The sequence below is a fragment of the Podarcis gaigeae genome (assembly GCF_964106915.1).
Source record: "Podarcis gaigeae genome assembly, chromosome: 11".
Classification (NCBI taxonomy): Eukaryota; Metazoa; Chordata; class Lepidosauria; order Squamata; family Lacertidae; genus Podarcis; species Podarcis gaigeae.
In genome coordinates this window covers 48364911-48382389 of record NC_139687.1, presented here as the reverse complement: position 1 = coordinate 48382389, position 17479 = coordinate 48364911, and the positions used below count along the sequence as shown (strand labels likewise).

General features: G+C 43.1%; 1 protein-coding gene across 10 annotated transcripts in view; it reads left to right on the top strand.

The window, feature by feature from the left end:
• The window catches only part of RAI14 (retinoic acid induced 14), a 100148-nt gene that overhangs the window by 39272 nt on the left and 43397 nt on the right, over positions 1-17479 (top strand). For all 10 annotated transcript variants that reach the window (XR_014556171.1, XR_014556172.1, XR_014556173.1 and 7 more), the window contains exon 3: positions 16415-16545. Coding sequence is in view for 6 of the 10 variants with exons in the window: in XM_083702653.1 (XP_083558779.1) it covers positions 16415-16545 (131 nt within the window). In the remaining 4 variants the exon portion in view is untranslated. The remainder of the gene's footprint in view (positions 1-16414; positions 16546-17479) is intronic.

Here is a 17479-nt window from a genome sequence, read left to right as displayed (position 1 = left end):
CCTATGAAAGTGTTCTTTTGTAAGACTCAAAGGCTTGCTTTCTGCATTTTAACACTCAAAATTGGTGTTACCAGCAAGGTAGATGATGCATCCAGTTTGCGTTAAAAGTGTGATGCTTTGGAGAGAGCGACTCTCCCTAATATGGGCAGAGTGCTGTAGAAAGGCAACAAAATGGGCAGATGTGGAATGAGACACTGATTAATTAATTTGTGGTACTTGTGCTTCATGCAGAATTCTTTGCCTTTCTTTCTTCTATATTCCAAGATCAGTCTTCAAAATGTTTGTTTTGGATTTAGGACGTCTTTAAAATGCAGCATGCCTATTTGTGCAATACCTTTTTAAAAATAGCTAGGCAGCTGGTTTCCAGGAATACTTGTCCATGTCACATATATCTGACGCCTTTCTTGTCTCTTGAGGCCACTGACTACATTGCATATTTTATGATTACAGTGCAGCATTTTAATGGACCTCTGCCATATGGTTGAGTCATCTGCCCCATCTCCTGGTTTTGGGAGGATTACACATGGATCTTCTAAAGATTATGAAACATAACAGAAGAAAACTAACTCTTAGAGCACAGTAGACACTATCCATTTGTATTGGTCAGAACATGCAACCTGCTTAAAGCAAATACTGGATAAAATAATAGCATTATTATGGGGAAAACCTGTGGGTTTTGTGCCTCTTCATAAGTATGAAGTTGGGAGGTGGTGATGGGGAGAGACTTCTGATTTAAGGCAATGGCAGGCTGCCAAAGGCTGCTTCAGAATCAGTTATTTCAGTGTGGTATGTTTTTCCTAATAAAAACTCCTCATTTCTTTCTGAGAAGTGCACTTTACGAAGTAATTTTTTGAGTGGGAAGCCCTAAATTAGTCACTCCCTTCGCCCATCTGTTCCTGGAAACTGTTCAAAACAGTAACTCACTTAGTTGCTCGGTTCAGCAAGAAGGACTCAGATAATATGAAGCTTAGCCTGGGAAGAAAGCAACCTGGGCACATGATTGCTGTAAATTGTGACAATTGTCACTGGCAACTTTGGCAAGAGTGAACCTAATGCCCGAATTGCATTTTCCCCTGTGGAAAACAAGCCCAAAGTATGTGTGTGCTTGAAATCCACCCATTGTTACCTTTGCCTTGTCTCTTCCCTCTGCTCTCTTTTTGTTTCCTCCACTGCCACATTTTAGATTGTAAAATTCTCAGGGCAGGGATCAGTTTGCAGGCCTGTATCTTGGAAAGAGCCCATAGCTCAGTGCAATGTTAGAAACTCTGATATATAAGCTAAACAGAATGTCTAGTTGCCATTTGGGGGGCAAGACGGCTCTCAAGTCTTATTTTTCAAATGATGGATTGACTGTGATTGATTCTCAGTTAAACATCTGGCTACTTCAGATGACAACCTTGAGCTAGGTTAAAAGCTTTGAGAACTTAAAAGAAGAAAAGTCACTTGATCCAGGGACAGTCCACAAATATATTGGCCTCTTCCAACCTCTTTTTCTTAATGGTGACTGCTCCTGCTCAGGCTGCACAGGGAAAGCATTTTGGTTCCTGAAATTCATTCTGATTGCGCAGATTAAAATATAACTGATATAATTCTCAAGTGCTTGATAGCCAGGTGCAAAATGTGGCTGACTAATTTTGAACACTGGCTCAGTGGCGGAACATGTTTATGAATTGTGTATAGATTATCACAAAGGTGTTAGTGGAGGAGTAGTACGTCTGGTGAGGGACGTGTCATGCTCCTTCTGTGATAGTTTGTCCACCTTTGCTCCCCACCCTGCACTCAGTTTTCACCTGTAGCTTCCAGCAGCTGTCAGCATGTGACAGTGGCCATACCCTGGGAATGGCTTCAACTTGCCTGCTAAACCAGCTGAGGGTAGCCAATGGAAGGTGCCTTGTACAGTATTCCCACTTCCAACAACTCCTTTAGCCAAGCTAGTGCCAAACGCATTGCTCTGCTTTCCTTTGAACCACATCAGCAAGTCCAAGAAGGTGCTGTTGTCTGGGCGCAGCCCAGGACCTCCATACACACTGCCCAGGTTTGATCCCTGGTGTGGTCACTTCAGTGCTGCTAACACAGTGGATTAACTTCACTCCTCCGTTGTCTCTCAAGACAGGCAGATGCCAACAACAATAACTAAATGGAACTATTATTTTTAAAATATTGAACTGAAAGGCTCTCAGTTCATTGCACCAGCATCAAATTGTTCAGTGTTTCATATTGTTTGCCTTTTGGTGTTGTCTTGCAAAGCAACCTGTGTCCTTTTTTTTTTTTGAAAGGAACAGCAGGGTACAAATGGATGGTGTTGCACTTTTCATGCCATATTCTAACTCCTAGACACGCCTAATGATTTTTCAGGCCCGGAGATGGCCTCCTTTGCTTGAATCCCTGGATAGCCATTGCCACTTGAGGGTAGACATTGCTAGGCTTAAGGGGTCCAGTGGTCCAGGCAGCTGTGTAAGTTTGCATACATTTGCTTATGTTGCACTAAAGCACAGATGGTGCTGTTGTATAATCAGTGAAATTTATTGCCATTGGTGTTGGGGTGGGGGGCTAACCAGTGGAGAAAAGTCAATAGGTGCAAGAGGGTTTATTTTCAAATTGGTTATTGGATTTCCTGGTGCTTTTGGAACATCTGCGTTCTTCGGGGAAACCACTCAGCATGTATTCAATAATACAACAGACAAAGGAAAGCATTATTTTGCAGTATTGAATATTGATCACACTTTGAAGAGACCAGCTATTTTTATTTTTTACATTAATTTACTTTATTGGGTAGCAACTTTGCTAGAGCAGGGATGGGGGATCTGAAGCTTGACATTTGCATGTGGCTCAGTGGCTAATTTCACGCAACTAGCAATCTGGGTCTCCCCCAGCATTAGGTGGGGAGCAATATGGTAGACGGAAGAGGTGGTAGAGAGGGAGAGAGGTGGGTTAGTGGCCCCCAAAGACTTGTGGCATGGGCACCCTGAAAGAAAATAATTGAAGAAAACATTCCCTGGAGAATGAAATACAGTATACCAGTACACTAGTCTTAACTGGGTAGATAAATGAGTGGCTGCCCCTGAAGAGGAACACAGATCATGGAATCACAGAATTGGAAAGGGACCACAAGTCATCTAATCCATTGCAAGAACCTTTTGTCCAACGTGGGGCTCAAACCCACAACCCTGAGATTAGCAGTCTCATGTTCTACCAACTGAGCTATCCCTGTTGGATGCTGTATCAGGGAACATGATAACCAATTTCTAAACCAATCCTCTTGCAGTAGTTGGCTCTGTTGCTTCATCTTTTGGAGATGTGATGGAACCCACCTTTGCTTTGTTCAGAGCAGTTGCTACTGTCACCTCTTGTGCTAACCCAGGAAGGAAAAGGCAGAAGAGAAGTCCTGAATGGGATTGGGATGTTGGGTTTGAAGAGAGGTACTAACAGCTGTACCTCCTCAACACTTTTTGTTCCTTGTTCTTCACAAGTTCTCTTTAAAAGCTGTTCTTCATCAGAAGGTTCTTCACCCCATCAAGGTAGGGTTCATCTTGCCAGTGGCGGCATCACCATTTTCTTTTTGTAAGAGAAAGCATAATAGGTAGAGAGGGGGGGAGGGAGGGAGGGAGAGATTAGGAAGGGAAGAACAATGCATGCCAGAAGGAGAGGAGCAAGGTACAGACATTTGTAATTAAAAGTGGCTTTCCGATTAGAGATTGGGGCAAAAGGTGGGCTTTGGGTCTTAAAAGGTTGAAGGCTGTGGGTGTAGGATGTTTGAGAGAAAAGAAGCTTCTCAGGTTGGAGTTCCTCATGTAATGGTCTTCCTACTGGTGCTTTGATGGCAGAGCTACATATTACACGTGGGGTTCCTCCCCCCCCCCTTATAATGCAGGAGTGCAGCAATTGCAGTGCAGACTGGACAGGAATCTTTAGGAAGATTTGCATTGACATATTTTCTGATGCCCTAGGTCCAGTTTAGCATGTCTATTTTATTTGTATATTGTGAACAAAACTAAAAACCTAACTGCCAAGGGTGCCTAACAATAATTGTGTTTTCAGTTGGAATCCATTCATTGTTGTTAATGAGCTCATGAAACAGAAAATTTTATGTGAAAAATGTTCTGCCCTTCATTACTGGTTGTGAGAAATCTGCTTTGGTTTGAGTCGTGGAGGACGAGATTTCGTGGTATCTTCAAACTTTTAGTCTACCTAAAGAGGCTGAATTAGTCCAGATAATTTGTGTTTGGCTGAGTGGATAGGTGCAAAGCGACTATCTCCGACACTTGTCATCTTGATAATTCTTTTTTTAAAAGCAAGTACTTGCATTGCTAATTAGCTTGTGAATCACCTATCTCATTGTCCACATCTCAGACGTCCATCATATTGTGTTCACTTCTGTGTTTGTGTCTTTAGGAATGCAAAAGGAATTTCCTTTTATAATTAAATTGTCCTAGAAGACTGGATGGTAACTAGTCAGCTAAGAGGTACATCAACAATACATGGCTTCTGGGAATAGGTTTTTTCTTGTTGCTGAATGAAGAGGTGGGGAAAAAATACACCCAGATTCCAGAGAATTGCTCATACTTGGCTTAGCTGCACAGAGGGGCCCATTGTTTTCTGTTGCAAAAAGCCAAATTATAATTTTAGGGCTACTTTTAAAACCATGAAATTCAGGGGTTTCTTTTTAAGGGCTTTTCCAGACTTCTGCTACTTTGAAAATGCATGCAACCAAATAAGAAAAAGTGTATCCTGGCTGTTTGCCTTGGGGATTTATTGGTTTTCAAACATTTGCAGAGAACAACAAGAGAAGGGGGGGGGCACACACAAAGAAAAATCAATGTAAATTGGAAAATACAAGCTTAGACAGTCACTCTCCAGCCTTTCAGGCAGAGGTCTTCCACATCAATTGCTACCTGATCCTGTGAATTGTCAAATCTATGTACACGGAGGTCTTGCTATCTGAACACAATGCATCCTCAGGGAATAATTTGTTAGGTGAGCGTTCACATAATAAGTCTACGATTTCCATTGATTCCTCTGGGGAGATTTCTAATGCATTCCCATCCACTGAATTTTGACCCCCAAATGGTGGGGGGGAACCCCTCAGAAAAACTCTCTGAAACCTTGCAAAAGGCAAACAAGGAAAGGAAGAAAATGCTCTCTTGTCTGATTTCCCACCCTCCCACCCAAGGTTTCTGGCAAAACAGCTGCCACAGACCAACAAAACACAAAAAGTTAGGCTTTTTACAGGCTGCTGATTTGTTATTACATGCACTTTCAGCTGTTTAGATATCTGAATCTGTGGAGTGTATAGCGAAATTTGAGTACTAATTTCTCATGTTTGGATAGGTGAATTTTCTCATGAGCATTTGGCGAGCAGGACCTGCATGTAATTTTACACCTCAATGTGAAGAATAACTTGCAAAATGTAGATAGTATTTGGATGTAAAAGTTCTCTCATGTGGAGCAACTCTATGCTCAGAACTAGTAACAAATTATTATTGGCCTGAAAAATTGTGTTGGGTTGCTTGTGCAAATGGGTCACGTGAAGGGACTGCTGAATTGAAAGTGCCCTGAAGGTTTTCATATGTCTGCACTTCATATTTCTCATTTATGGAAGTTGATACGGAGGTGGTCTGTTTTCAACCAAAGAGTATAAAACAAGATTTTAGCCAGTCATATTCATGATCTAATTTCAAAGTGACCTTTAGCTTCTTCTGCTAAGTTTAGTTGTGTGGTCTGTGAACCACTTAAGGTAAGTGTTGAGAAAGGCCTGGAGAATCAAGAATGCTAAAGAGCAAATATTTGTGGTTTTAAAGATCTTGCCCAGTGGAGTTGGAGGACTGAATCCCCAGCCTTCATTGAGCCGAAACACCAATGCCTCACAGTACAGCAGTTGCACAGCACTGTGTTTCATGCTCCCTTTGAGTGGGCCATTTCAGAGATAGTCGTCTGCGAGAATCAAAACTTTTTCTCAGCAAGGAGGATGGGATTTTGCCAGGCGATCAGGAGATACCTGATCATCATTTGGGACAAAACCAGAACCTGGGCAGGTAGCAAAATGCAGTGTAAGCCTTATCAGTATTATGGGAGCATTCTAATTATTGGCATCCATCTGTCTTGAGAGACAATGGAGTACAGCTCTGGGGGTGAAGTCACACGGCTGCATTAGCAGCATCAAAGTGACCTCCCCAGGGTGGAAGCCTGAGCAGTGTGTATGGAAGTCCTGGGCTGCCCAGATGACGTGATCCCCCTCTTGGCCTCACTGATGTGGTCCAAAAGAAAGCAGAGCAATATGTTTTGCACCAGCCTGGCTGCAGGAGTTGCTAGAATGAGCCATGCAAGACACCATCCAACCGTCTTAGGGACTCCACTTCTTAGACTTTTCTACTTGCAAAGATACCCTGCGCGGAAGCTGAGGTTTCCTTCTCCTGCAAGGGTTACCTTCCCAGGTTGCTGAGCCCCATCTGCCCCTCACTTCCCTCTACAGCATGTACAGAACCGCCTACTTGACCGTTGGACCCACTACTGGTCCGCTTAATCCCCTGGAGCCTGTTTTTGCATGCAGGGAATTCCCCCCAGAGAGTTTTGAGACCCATCAGCTAAGTGATGGATTTTAAAAGTTCTTAAAACTGCTACTAGAGAACCTCTTTGCATGCACGTGGCACACTTCCAGTGTTTCCTATACAGCTGCTCGGTTTGTACATGTGCCAGCATTTAAGCAGCATTTACTGAATTAAGCAGGTGTACTCCTATTCCAAGCCTTTGGGGCAGGGGTTGCTCCCATATGCTGCTGAAATCCCATCATTCCTAATGATTGGCCAGTGCTGTCTGGAGCTGATAGAAGTGGACGTCCAACAACACCTAAAAATGCACAGATTCTGTGCCCCTGTTTCAAAGCAAGATCAAAACACTGATGGTGTCGCAGGAGGTACCGTATTTTTTGCTCTATAACACTCACTTTTTCCCTCCTAAAAAGTAAGGGGAAATGTGTGCGGGTCTTATGGAGTGAATACAGGCTGCGCAGCTATCCCAGAAGCCAGAACAGCAAGAGGGATTGCTGCGTTCACCTCTTGCTGTTCTGGTTTCTGAGATTCAGAATATTTTTTTTCTTGTTTTCCTCCTCCAAAAACTAGGTGCATCTTGTGGTCTGGTGCGTCTTATAGAGCAAAATATACAGTACTTCCAGAGCAAAGAGAACTCTTGAAATGAGCGACTGTCAATTGGTCCCTTTTAGACACACCCACACATATGTATGCAAGTGTTAAGATATACAGAGTGTTTCCTTCTTTGTGAACATTTTACAAACACACACACACGCACACTTTTTTTCTTAATTACCTTCTGATGTATTGAGATAGATGGGCTGCATGTGGTGACGGTAATTGCTCTTGTCCTCTCTTGAGAAGTGCAGGCAATAAATCACCGGTCATTTTATTGCTGACTTGCAGGTTTGTTGAACAATGAGAGGCAGCCTGTCATCTTGCCAACACGCTAGCTGCATGCTGCCAATGATTTAGACTTCGGTTTCCGCTCTTGGCCCGAGAACATGGGCCCACTTTGTCTTAGAATTGCTCTTTCTGCTTTGGTTCTTAATTCTGCACACGTTGGGATGTTGTTGTGGGGCGGGGGATGTGATGGGAGAGGATTAAGGTTGTCAGGACATTTCTTTTTAAAAAACAACAACAAAATAAAGGGTTTCTTACAGTTTTTAATTGCCAATGGAGAAGTTTCTTTTAAAGGGAGAATGGTTCTAGCCCTCATGAATGCTCGGAATTTTAAAGCCACAATTGTTACAGGCTTAATGGTTCACAAGCAAAATATTGATAATTTTGAACTGTGCTCTGAGGAGGATCTGCTTCGCAAATGCCTTAGGACACAATTCACTTGTGTGTGTGTATTCTTGTATGGAGAGTTTCTTACTATCTCTATGGGCAGATTAAGGAAATGATGGTGGTTTTGAGAGTGAGCAGAAACCGAGAGGTTTGGGAGAATGGTGCCTTGAGGGCTAGAAAATTGCTTTGTTGTTGTTGTTGTTTTAATGGAAGCATAGAGTTCTGAATGTTGCAGCACATACCAACTTCTGTTCTCTTGGGTAACCATCATGCACAACCCTAGCTGTTCACAGGTCATTTGGAAGAGCAGCTTCAATAAGTGGGACATCAAATTGCCACACCCGGATATTTTGAGTCCTTTCTAGGCAAATCCCCATTCTTTGATAGAATTGATGACCCTATCTGTAATGATGAACCTTGGAGAGCCATCTTATTCTATACAAGCTGAGATTTTTCATTATTCTATCAAGAATCTGCCTCAGTTGCCCTGGTTGGTTAGGTGGCTGAACATTTGCTTATTTAGCACACAGTCATTAGCCCTGTAGCTTTATTTCAGTGTTTTAGCTGAGGCTTAAGATGGGAAAAGATCCTTTCCAGAGCAAGCACTAAAGGCTGAGATATGAATAATGATCTGTATGTGTGCGTTTCAAATCTATATATAGGCTTTTCTACAACTGGAAGAGATTATCTCTCCCCATTCTCCCTACACTCCATTTTGTTGACAACAGTTAATTATTTATAAGAGGTCTTGAACTTTTCCATGCAGCAAAAGTTAATGTCTATAGCACCCTTTTAAGCATGCAATTTAAGCTTTTAAAATTGTTTAACTAACAACAACAACAACAAAAGCCTAAACAGCAACTTGAGTAGAACTTGGAGTACATGCTGCTTTTCTGCCAAAAAGTTTGTTTTGGGACAGTCTCATTTCCATAACTCATATTTTGAGGAAGTTTTCCTTTGTAGGCATATTCCTTCTAATCTTTGCCTCTTCGGATAGAACAGAGTACAGTGGTACCTTGGTTTACGAACTTAATCTGTTCCAGAAGTCCGTTCTTAAACCAAAGCATGCTTTCCCATAGCAGCAGGGAACTCAATTTAGAAATGGAACACACTCAACATGTTCTTCTTCCAAGGCAAAGTTCACAAGCCAAAACACCTACTTCCAGGTTTGCAGCATTCTTAATCTAAGTTGTCTTAAACCAATGTACCACTGTACAGCATTTGCAGTGTTCAGCTTAAGTCAAATCTTACAGCAGGTGTGGATTGAGTTGGGCCTTGAGAAGTCTATTTCATAAACTAGAATAATCTTGTTTCACTGATGTGTGTTTTAAATTTACAAAGCAAGAGTTCATGCTTTTAACCTTAGAACAGCAAAGGTATAGATTATTTTCCTAAGTGATCTTGAGTTTGGAAATATAAGTGCCTGTCTGGATCAGATCAGATCAGATCACTGTTGTGCATTATTTGCAAGAATTTAGGGGTGAGGAATCTGTGGCCTTCCAGATGTTGATGGACTCCAATTCCCATCAGCTCCAGCCAATGTGCTCAAAGATTGGGGATAATGGGAGTAGTAGTCTGGAAACGAAGTACCAGTTTGCCATCCTTTACACCAGGTGGTCCACCAGAAATTGGCTAGTAGGCTGCGATTCACCTTCTTCCAATCTGTGTTGGAGACTACTAAGTCTGTTGGTGACTTTTTAAGACATGCAGCCATGCAAGTCCATTTCATGATTTAGTACTGAACAGGCTGAACAGGTGGGAGGAATCATATATTGCTTCCTATGCTGGTTTTTATGGTTTCCTTGACATCTGTCTTGGGAGACAACAGAAGGTTGTGCTTTTAAGGGTGAAGTCTAACCATTGAAGAGCTACAGCACCTGCTGTGACTGTAGAGACCCATAAGGGAGAGACTGGGGCAGATGAAGGTGTCCGTTTTTGCTGGTGCAGATGCCCCATGGCTTTTCTTCTCTCTGCACTCCTCCCAGCAGTTATTTCTCCTTAACACTGCCGTTAGCTAATTAATTGTTCGTGCTGTTTTGCTACCTGCAAATCTCAAATGCTTTGGAAGTGCTAATTGATATGATAGTGTTACCAAGTCCTGCTCACTTCCCTGAGATCAGGTTAGATCGATTTTTATCAAGATAACCAGTTGGCAATCCTTATTTTGAAAGCATTGGTTTTAATCAATCTTCTGGAGAAAGGGCGCTTTCTCTTCTCTGTTGAAACCATCGTCGGAACATTTCAAATTGCAGCTCGGCAGAACCTGTCTCGAGGAAATATTTATTGCTAGTCCCTGTAATACTGCTGACAATGATCACTCTGGTCCCAGGGTGTGGAATGAAGGTACATGAGGCCACCACCTTGCTGAAGCTAAGCAGGTGTGGGTCTGGTCAGTGTCTGGATGAGGTTGAGAAGGTTATATATACCACCTTGGGTTCCATAGTGGAAGAAGGACAGGATATAAATTTAAGGTGGGTGGAATGCACCTAATAGAATATAGGGAGGTTATTTAATGTGGGGAGTATGTGCATGTAAGATTATGAACACTTTTTTAAATCCTGTCCCTTCTCCAAGGAATTCAGAGTGGCATGCATGCTCTTCACCACTGCTTTTATTTATCTTCTACAGCTACCCTGAGAAAGCAGTTTTGTGTGTGATGTAGTGTGCAACTGCTATGGAAAAGGCAAATTCCTTGCTGGATGTCATTAGAAAAGGCGTTGCAAATAAAACTGCCAATAACGCAATGCCCTTACACAAATATTAGGGGGTGAGTGTTGCACTTGGTCTGGTCATTGCACCTCCAAAAAGGATATTGTGGCACTAGAAAAGGGCAGCCAAAATGACCAGGAGACTAGAGCATGGGTAGGCAAACTAAGGCCTGGGGGCCACTTCTGGCCCAATTGCCTTCTAAATCTGACCCATGGACGGTCTGGGAATCAGCGTGTTTTTACATGAGTAGAATGTGTCCTTTTATTTAAAGTGCATCTCTGGGTTATTTGTGGGGCATAGGAATTCGTTCATTTTTTTTCTTCAAAATATAGTCTGGCCCCCCACAAGGTCTGAGGGACAGTGGTCCGGCCCCCTACTGAAAAAGTTTGCTGACCCCTGGGCTAGAGCATCTCTCTCTTGTAAGGAAAGGCTGCAACATTTGAGGCTTCTTAGAAAAGGGTGAGTGGAGGGTGGGGAGGAGATTGATGTGTCCAAAATTACCGTATTTTTCGCTCTATAACACGCACCCGACCATAACATGCACGTAGTTTTTAGAGGAGGAAAATCCGTAGGCATGCCACCCGTAGGCATTCCCTCCATAACACACACAGACATTTCCCCTTACTTTCTAGGAGGGAAAAAGTGAGTGTTATGGTGCAAAAAATACGGTATATAAGGTGTGAAGAAGGTAGCATAGGAAGCTTTTCTCTCCCTCCTTCCTAAGGCTAGAACCCGGGGCCATCCAATTAAGCGGAAGGGGTGGGAGTTTCAAGGCAGGCAGAATGAAGCATGTCTTCACACAGCACCTAGTTAAACTGTGGAATTCGCTACCCAGAGATGTAGTGCTAGTTGCTGACTTGGACAGCTCTAAAATGGGATTAGACAAATGCATGGAGGATAAGGCTATCAGTGACTGCTAGTAACGATGGTTATATATTACCTCCAGCAATCAGAAGCAGCAATGCCTCTGAATGCCAGCTGCGGAGGAACATGAGTGGGAGAGTGCTATTGCATTCATGCCTCGCTTTCAGTTTTCCGTAGGCACCTGGTTGACTAATCGTGGTGGGAGAAAAATCCTGGACTCGATAGGCCCTTGTTCTGATACAGCAGGGCCCTTATGTTCCTGCAATTGACCTAGTCAGGAATTTGGCCCCGGCTCAAAGTCCCAGCATGCTAGCCGCTACATCACATGCCTTAAAAAATAAATAAATCCATTGAGATGGTTTGGTGATTCCATAGTAACGTCTTCCTCCTCCCTGTAACCAGTTTTATGTGAGAGCAATTGCAGAATTTGTTGCCAGTGGTGACCATACTTCTGGGCCATTGTGCAAAATACATTTAGGATCCCTCTCCTAATTAACATGCATGGCAAAAGTGGTAGGAAGCTCTTCACTGATGACACTGTCAGTGCATGTCTTGGTCTCCAGGAAATTCCCACTATGTGTCTCTCTGAATTAGGAAAGGCAATCAAGCTTTATACTTGGCACGTTTCTGGCAGAGAAAAAAGTTAAAACAAACCAAAGTTATTTTTATATCTGTCACATACAACAGAATTATCATATATGGTAATTTAAGGGTATTTCTGTGTTTAGTGGGAGGCCCTCATACCCTATTGGTTATGGGAGGAGGCCTGTGTTTAGTGGGAGGCCCTCTACTGTTGGTTGCTCCTTCTCCTGACTCAATTTTGCCTTGAAAGCTTGGGTTGAAAAATTAGTGGTATGCACTATAAGCCATCTTTTCAGTTTGGGATGTATACAACTATTGCTTAGTGGTAGAGCACATGCTCTGCATGCAGAAGGGCCCAGGAACAGTCCCTAGCATCTCCAGATAAAACTGGGAAAGGTGCTCATCTGTAGTCTTGGGGAGCCATCCTCAGTCAGTATAGATCAGCTTCTCCCAACTGGTACCCAGCTCTTTTGAACTACAGCTCCCATCCATCCCAGCCAGCTTGGCCAGTGGTCAAGAGTGTTGGGAGCTGTAATCAAAACACCTGTTGGGAAGCAGGTTAGGGAAAGCTGATGCAGAGAATATTGAACTAGATGGACTAGTAGTCTTGAGTTCCTTTGCAACAAAAATGTAATCCTGGAAATATAAAGTTTTCATACTGAGGTCACTTTTTAAGGTTCTTAGATCTTATTGTTTTTTAAATCACGCACATGCTAGTGTTAAATAATTTTGCGACTGCATTTGAGTGCTGTTTTGTGTATCATTGCTACTGCATTCCTTCTGCTCCAGAAGTCAGTTAATATTGAAGGGAGCGAAGTCCAGTGGTAAATGGTTGTCAAATGACAACTTGGATGAGGTGCAAAGTGGCAAGACCTGCTTTTCTGTAATGGGGTGACAGCGTTCTGTTTGTTGTTCCCTACTCGAGATCCTTTGGTTTGTAGCCCTTAGTTTATCTTAAACTGTAAAATTCATATATCTCGTTTTTCTGGGGGCTGCACCTCTGGAAGTGAGAGCATTATGGCTAGGATGCCAATCATTTGACCATCAAATGGTAATCTATTAATGGACAATATATTTGACCATAGTCAGCTATTCCAAGGAGCTAAGGCCATTATATAGCCAGTTTCTTGCCATTGGTAGTTAACAAAAAGGGCTCAACCACACTTCCGTTTGCCCCACTGCTTTCCACTGGGAAAGTCCATGGTTTAGCGCTGAGTTAAAACAAACAGCAATTGGCTTTTCTGCAGATTGACATTTGTTCTGAATTAGTGCTGAAGAGCAGGTTTACTGGGGGAAAGGCCAAGCTGCTTGGACCTATGCTTTCTAGGCACAGGACAAGCGTAAATGACCAAGAGTTTTTGACCATTAAGGTGGCCATACTTCTTTAGACCTTGTCATGTTTCGTTGCTTTGTCTTTGTTGTTTTGCTATATATGGTCTAAAGTAAAATGACCATTGAATGCAAGTGGTTCTCAGCTTCCCATACAGGTGGAAGAAAAATAGTGCTGTTAAGCTGTAATTACAGACTACTCTGCATAAATACATGCTTAAATGTGCAACTATTGTAGGAGAGGCTAAATGAAAGAAGTGTAATGTTAGCCGTGGTGTGCCAGAATGTGGACGTGTGAATGCAAGCACTTGCAAGTTTGCTTGAGTTCTCTCTGAAGCTGATTGCTTTGTGCCAAGAATTGAGGAGGTCAAAACCAGATAGATGAGAGTCTAAAAGACTGTCACAAAGACAGACAGTTCTCTCTGACTTGCACTAGGCTGTGAGGACTCTAGGCTATGAGAGAATGATTCTGAATGAGAGGGTGACCCCCTTTCTCTTGCTCTGCATAGTTGAGGATCTTGGCAAATGGATTTATGGTTCCTGTTGGGCATGAAGTTAGAGGTCCTTTGGATTTTACTAGCCAAAGTTGGTTGAGAATCCAGAAATGGATAATGCGCTGAACTCTGAGAATGGAAACCTTGATTCAGATCAGTTCAGCTTTGTTCTTCATCTGCTTGCATTTTCTCAACCTAACGCTTTTCACAGGGGTTTGGGTAGGATTTATTATGAAATGGAATAACGCCTCCTAAACTGCCGTGAGTTCCTTGGAGAAAGGGTGGGATACAATTGTAATAAACATGCCTGCAATCACCTTTTTACTTAAAACTGCTTTTAAGTAAGAACAACGGTTTCTTGTGACACCTTAAAGACTAGCACATTTATTATGACATAAGCTTTCGTGGACTTAATCCAATGCAGATGCTTTTAAGCAGTCACAGCAACTGCCCCCCTTTATGTCTTCACGGTGAATTGCTGCTTTATTTAACCGCTTCCATGTTGAAATTCAAGGTTGCTTAGGATGCAGCTTTGCTTTCAGAGCAGAATTCATCTGTTGTTTTGTGAACTGGTGTTCCCGTGCTGAACAAAGCATTGGTGTGTGAGGGCTATAAAAAGAGGGTTTGGGGGGAGTTGTTGTTGTTGTTGAAAAGCCATACACTCACTCACACACACACAGTTTTCTCCTTCCTTTGGAACACAAGCCTGTTGCCTCTGCATATCTGCCAGGTTCTTTGTCACTGGCTTCACTGCTTTCCATGTTTTAGGAAAGCAAATTTCTGCAGCCTCTACTTGTTGGGAGCATCCTCCCATGGTTTAGAACCCTTGTCATCCAGGGTTCAGAATAGTGGGGGGAGCCTTCATGGGTAGAAAAGGCAGTGTGCCGCTGAAGTTCACTTTCTCAGAATGTGGACAGTGATGAAGCTGGCAGTGTGGACTCCTATGTGCTCTCCCCTTGCGTGACGACAGCTGTGCATGTGAGGAAATGCCCAAATAGGGTTAGTGTGAATGCCAGCAGAGAACTCCCCACTTGCATGGGGACTAGCAAATGGAGCAAAAATCCAAGCTGAATTTCAGCAGCTGGGTTATGGTAGCTTGTTCCAAGTTTATTTTTCATTTTAAGTTCTTGGCTTGGATCGTGAAGCAGTGATGCAAGCTTGGCTTGCAGCTGCAGCAGTGTCCGCAGTTCATTAGTACCGGAGGCAACTCCCTTCCTTCGTTGTGTCAAACAGCATTGTCTTCCTTGGCGATGGAGGGAATATTACTGTAAATATTTGTGAATTCTATGCATGTGAAAGAGTTGCTTTACCTATTATCTGCAGCTTAAACGTACTAGTTTCAGAGCACATAGCTGTGTCCAAAGTTTCAGTGGGGCTTTCTGCATGTTTTTGATGGGGAAGATACTTCCAAGCAAATGCATCCCCACATTTTGTTGTTCAATGAGGACCAGTTTATTATGGGTGAGAGTACATGTGAAGTCTCCTTCCTAACAGTCCTTTGCAGCCAATTTCTTAAGGGCTCTGATGCACAAGGCAGAATGCAGGCATTGTGTTTTGAGTTGCAGTAGTGCGCTAGTGTACCACAATATGAGAGATTGCACCAATGCACCTTCTACAAGGGTTGATCACTTTACTCGTAGTCCTGTACTACCTTTAGAGGCTAACAAATATATCATGGCATTGTAAGCTTCTATGGGCCAGAGACCATTTTCAGGTGCCTAAAATGGCCTGAAGTGTAGGGAGGTGTTTAGCTCCTTAAGGTTCAGGGCACATGGTGAGAGGGAACATAATGCATTATCCTTGGGTGAAGCTGAGCAGGTCTGGGTTTGGTCAGGGCTTGAGATGACAAATATCAGGGAGCTCCATTTATGCCTCCTTGAGTTCCATGTAAACCAGGCATGTCCAAAGTCTGTTTTGGGGGCATAATCCGGCCCGCTGGTTGGTTCAATCCAGCCCCCGTGACAGTTAATTTCCTGGGGTAATATCCTAAAAAAACTCAACAACTTCAATCCTACAAAAAGGTTAACAACTTTGGTCAGCCCTTTGGTCAGCCCTCACGGCCCTTCACTTCATCAGATCTTGGCCCTCTTTGAAAAAAGTTTGGACACCACTGGTGTAAACTGAGGATGGGAAAGGGCTTCAGTTCAGTGGTAGAGCATCTGTTTTGCATCTCAGGTTCAATCTCTCGCACGTGGGAATGTCCCCTGCCTAAAGCCCTGGCAGGTTTCTGCCAATCAGTGTAGACAATACTGAGTTAGCTAGCACAATGGTCCACCTCTGTGTTAGGCAACTTCCTATGTTCCTGTGGAGACGGAAATAAAAATTTGACAAAGGGGAGCCCCCATTGCGAGAGGGAGGAGCCACACTACTATGCAGAGGACAAATGAATGCAATCCAAGCAAAGTGGGTGTGTGCAGTGGCTCTAGTTTGTGCAAGGTCTTGTGTGACGTTCTTGTACCTAGAATGGTCCATTATAGATTGTCCATAGCCCTCTTTGTGGAGAAAGGGTGTGTTTTCCTTCACAAGCTAATGCACTGGTTTTAAGGGAAACAAAGGCGCTACCTAGTGTTTCTTTCTAGTGAGCTGTTTCTTTCCTCTCTCTCTCTCCCCTTCCTTCTCCAGACCAATGAGTGGAATAAGAATGATGACCGACTGCTGCAAGCTGTGGAGCATGGCGACGCAGAGAAAGTGGCATCACTGCTGGGTAAAAAGGGAGCCAACGCCACCAAACACGACAGTGAGGGCAAGACTGCGTAAGTAGCTTAGCTAAGACGGCAACCATTTTTTATTCCGTACCCCAAAAATAAATAAAATTCCTGTTTGTTTGGAACTTGTAATATTGTGAGTTAGTGCTTCACGCCAGTGGGTCATCCAGATTCTAGCACTGCTATGCCTAATTCATTTGCAAACACTTTTATTTTATTTCATTGCTGGAATAATTATGTCTTGTGTCAGGCACCACTGTTTTAAATCAAAGTACGGTGCATTTCCTGTAGAAATCAGCCATGCAGCGTGTTTACTATGAGTGTCCAAGGTTTTTGTTAAATCAAATTTTCCACCTGCACCCAGCAAGACACCCCATGTTAAAAGAATAGAGTCAAATTGATTCAAAGTGTGCTTTGCTCCATGCTTACATGCTGTATCAGTGCAGTGGCAGTTTCTTCAGCTGTTGCTAAATGTTCTACCAATGGCCCTTGTGTTGATGTTAATCTCAACTCAGTGACATTTACACCCATTCAAGGCCCTTTGGAGCATGCTGAAAATCACTTGTCTGTTCCTGCTGCTGCATCAGATTTGTGCTGCCTAAACTGGTACTTCTCAAACCCTGGGTTTTCCCAGGTTTCCTCAAGATTGCCTTTTAAGCACAATGCAGCTGGCACCTTAAAGTGTCCCATCATAGATAGCTCAACGAAGATGTCGACCCAGTGTGTGCCAGCTGTGAAAAAGGCAAATGCCATGCTAGGGATTGTTAGGGAAGGAGCTGAAAATAAAAAAGTTGCGTATCATAATACCATTATACAAATCTATAGTGCAAAGTCCTGCTTAGGAAGGCAGTTCTACTTGGCATGAACCTTAGTGCTGATGCAGATGTAATGCACTGGTTTAATCAAACCGAGGAAAGGAGAAATTTGTGCAGGAGTTGTGGTTAAGGGACCCAATCAGTGTCATGCCCCCAAATTGCTAACT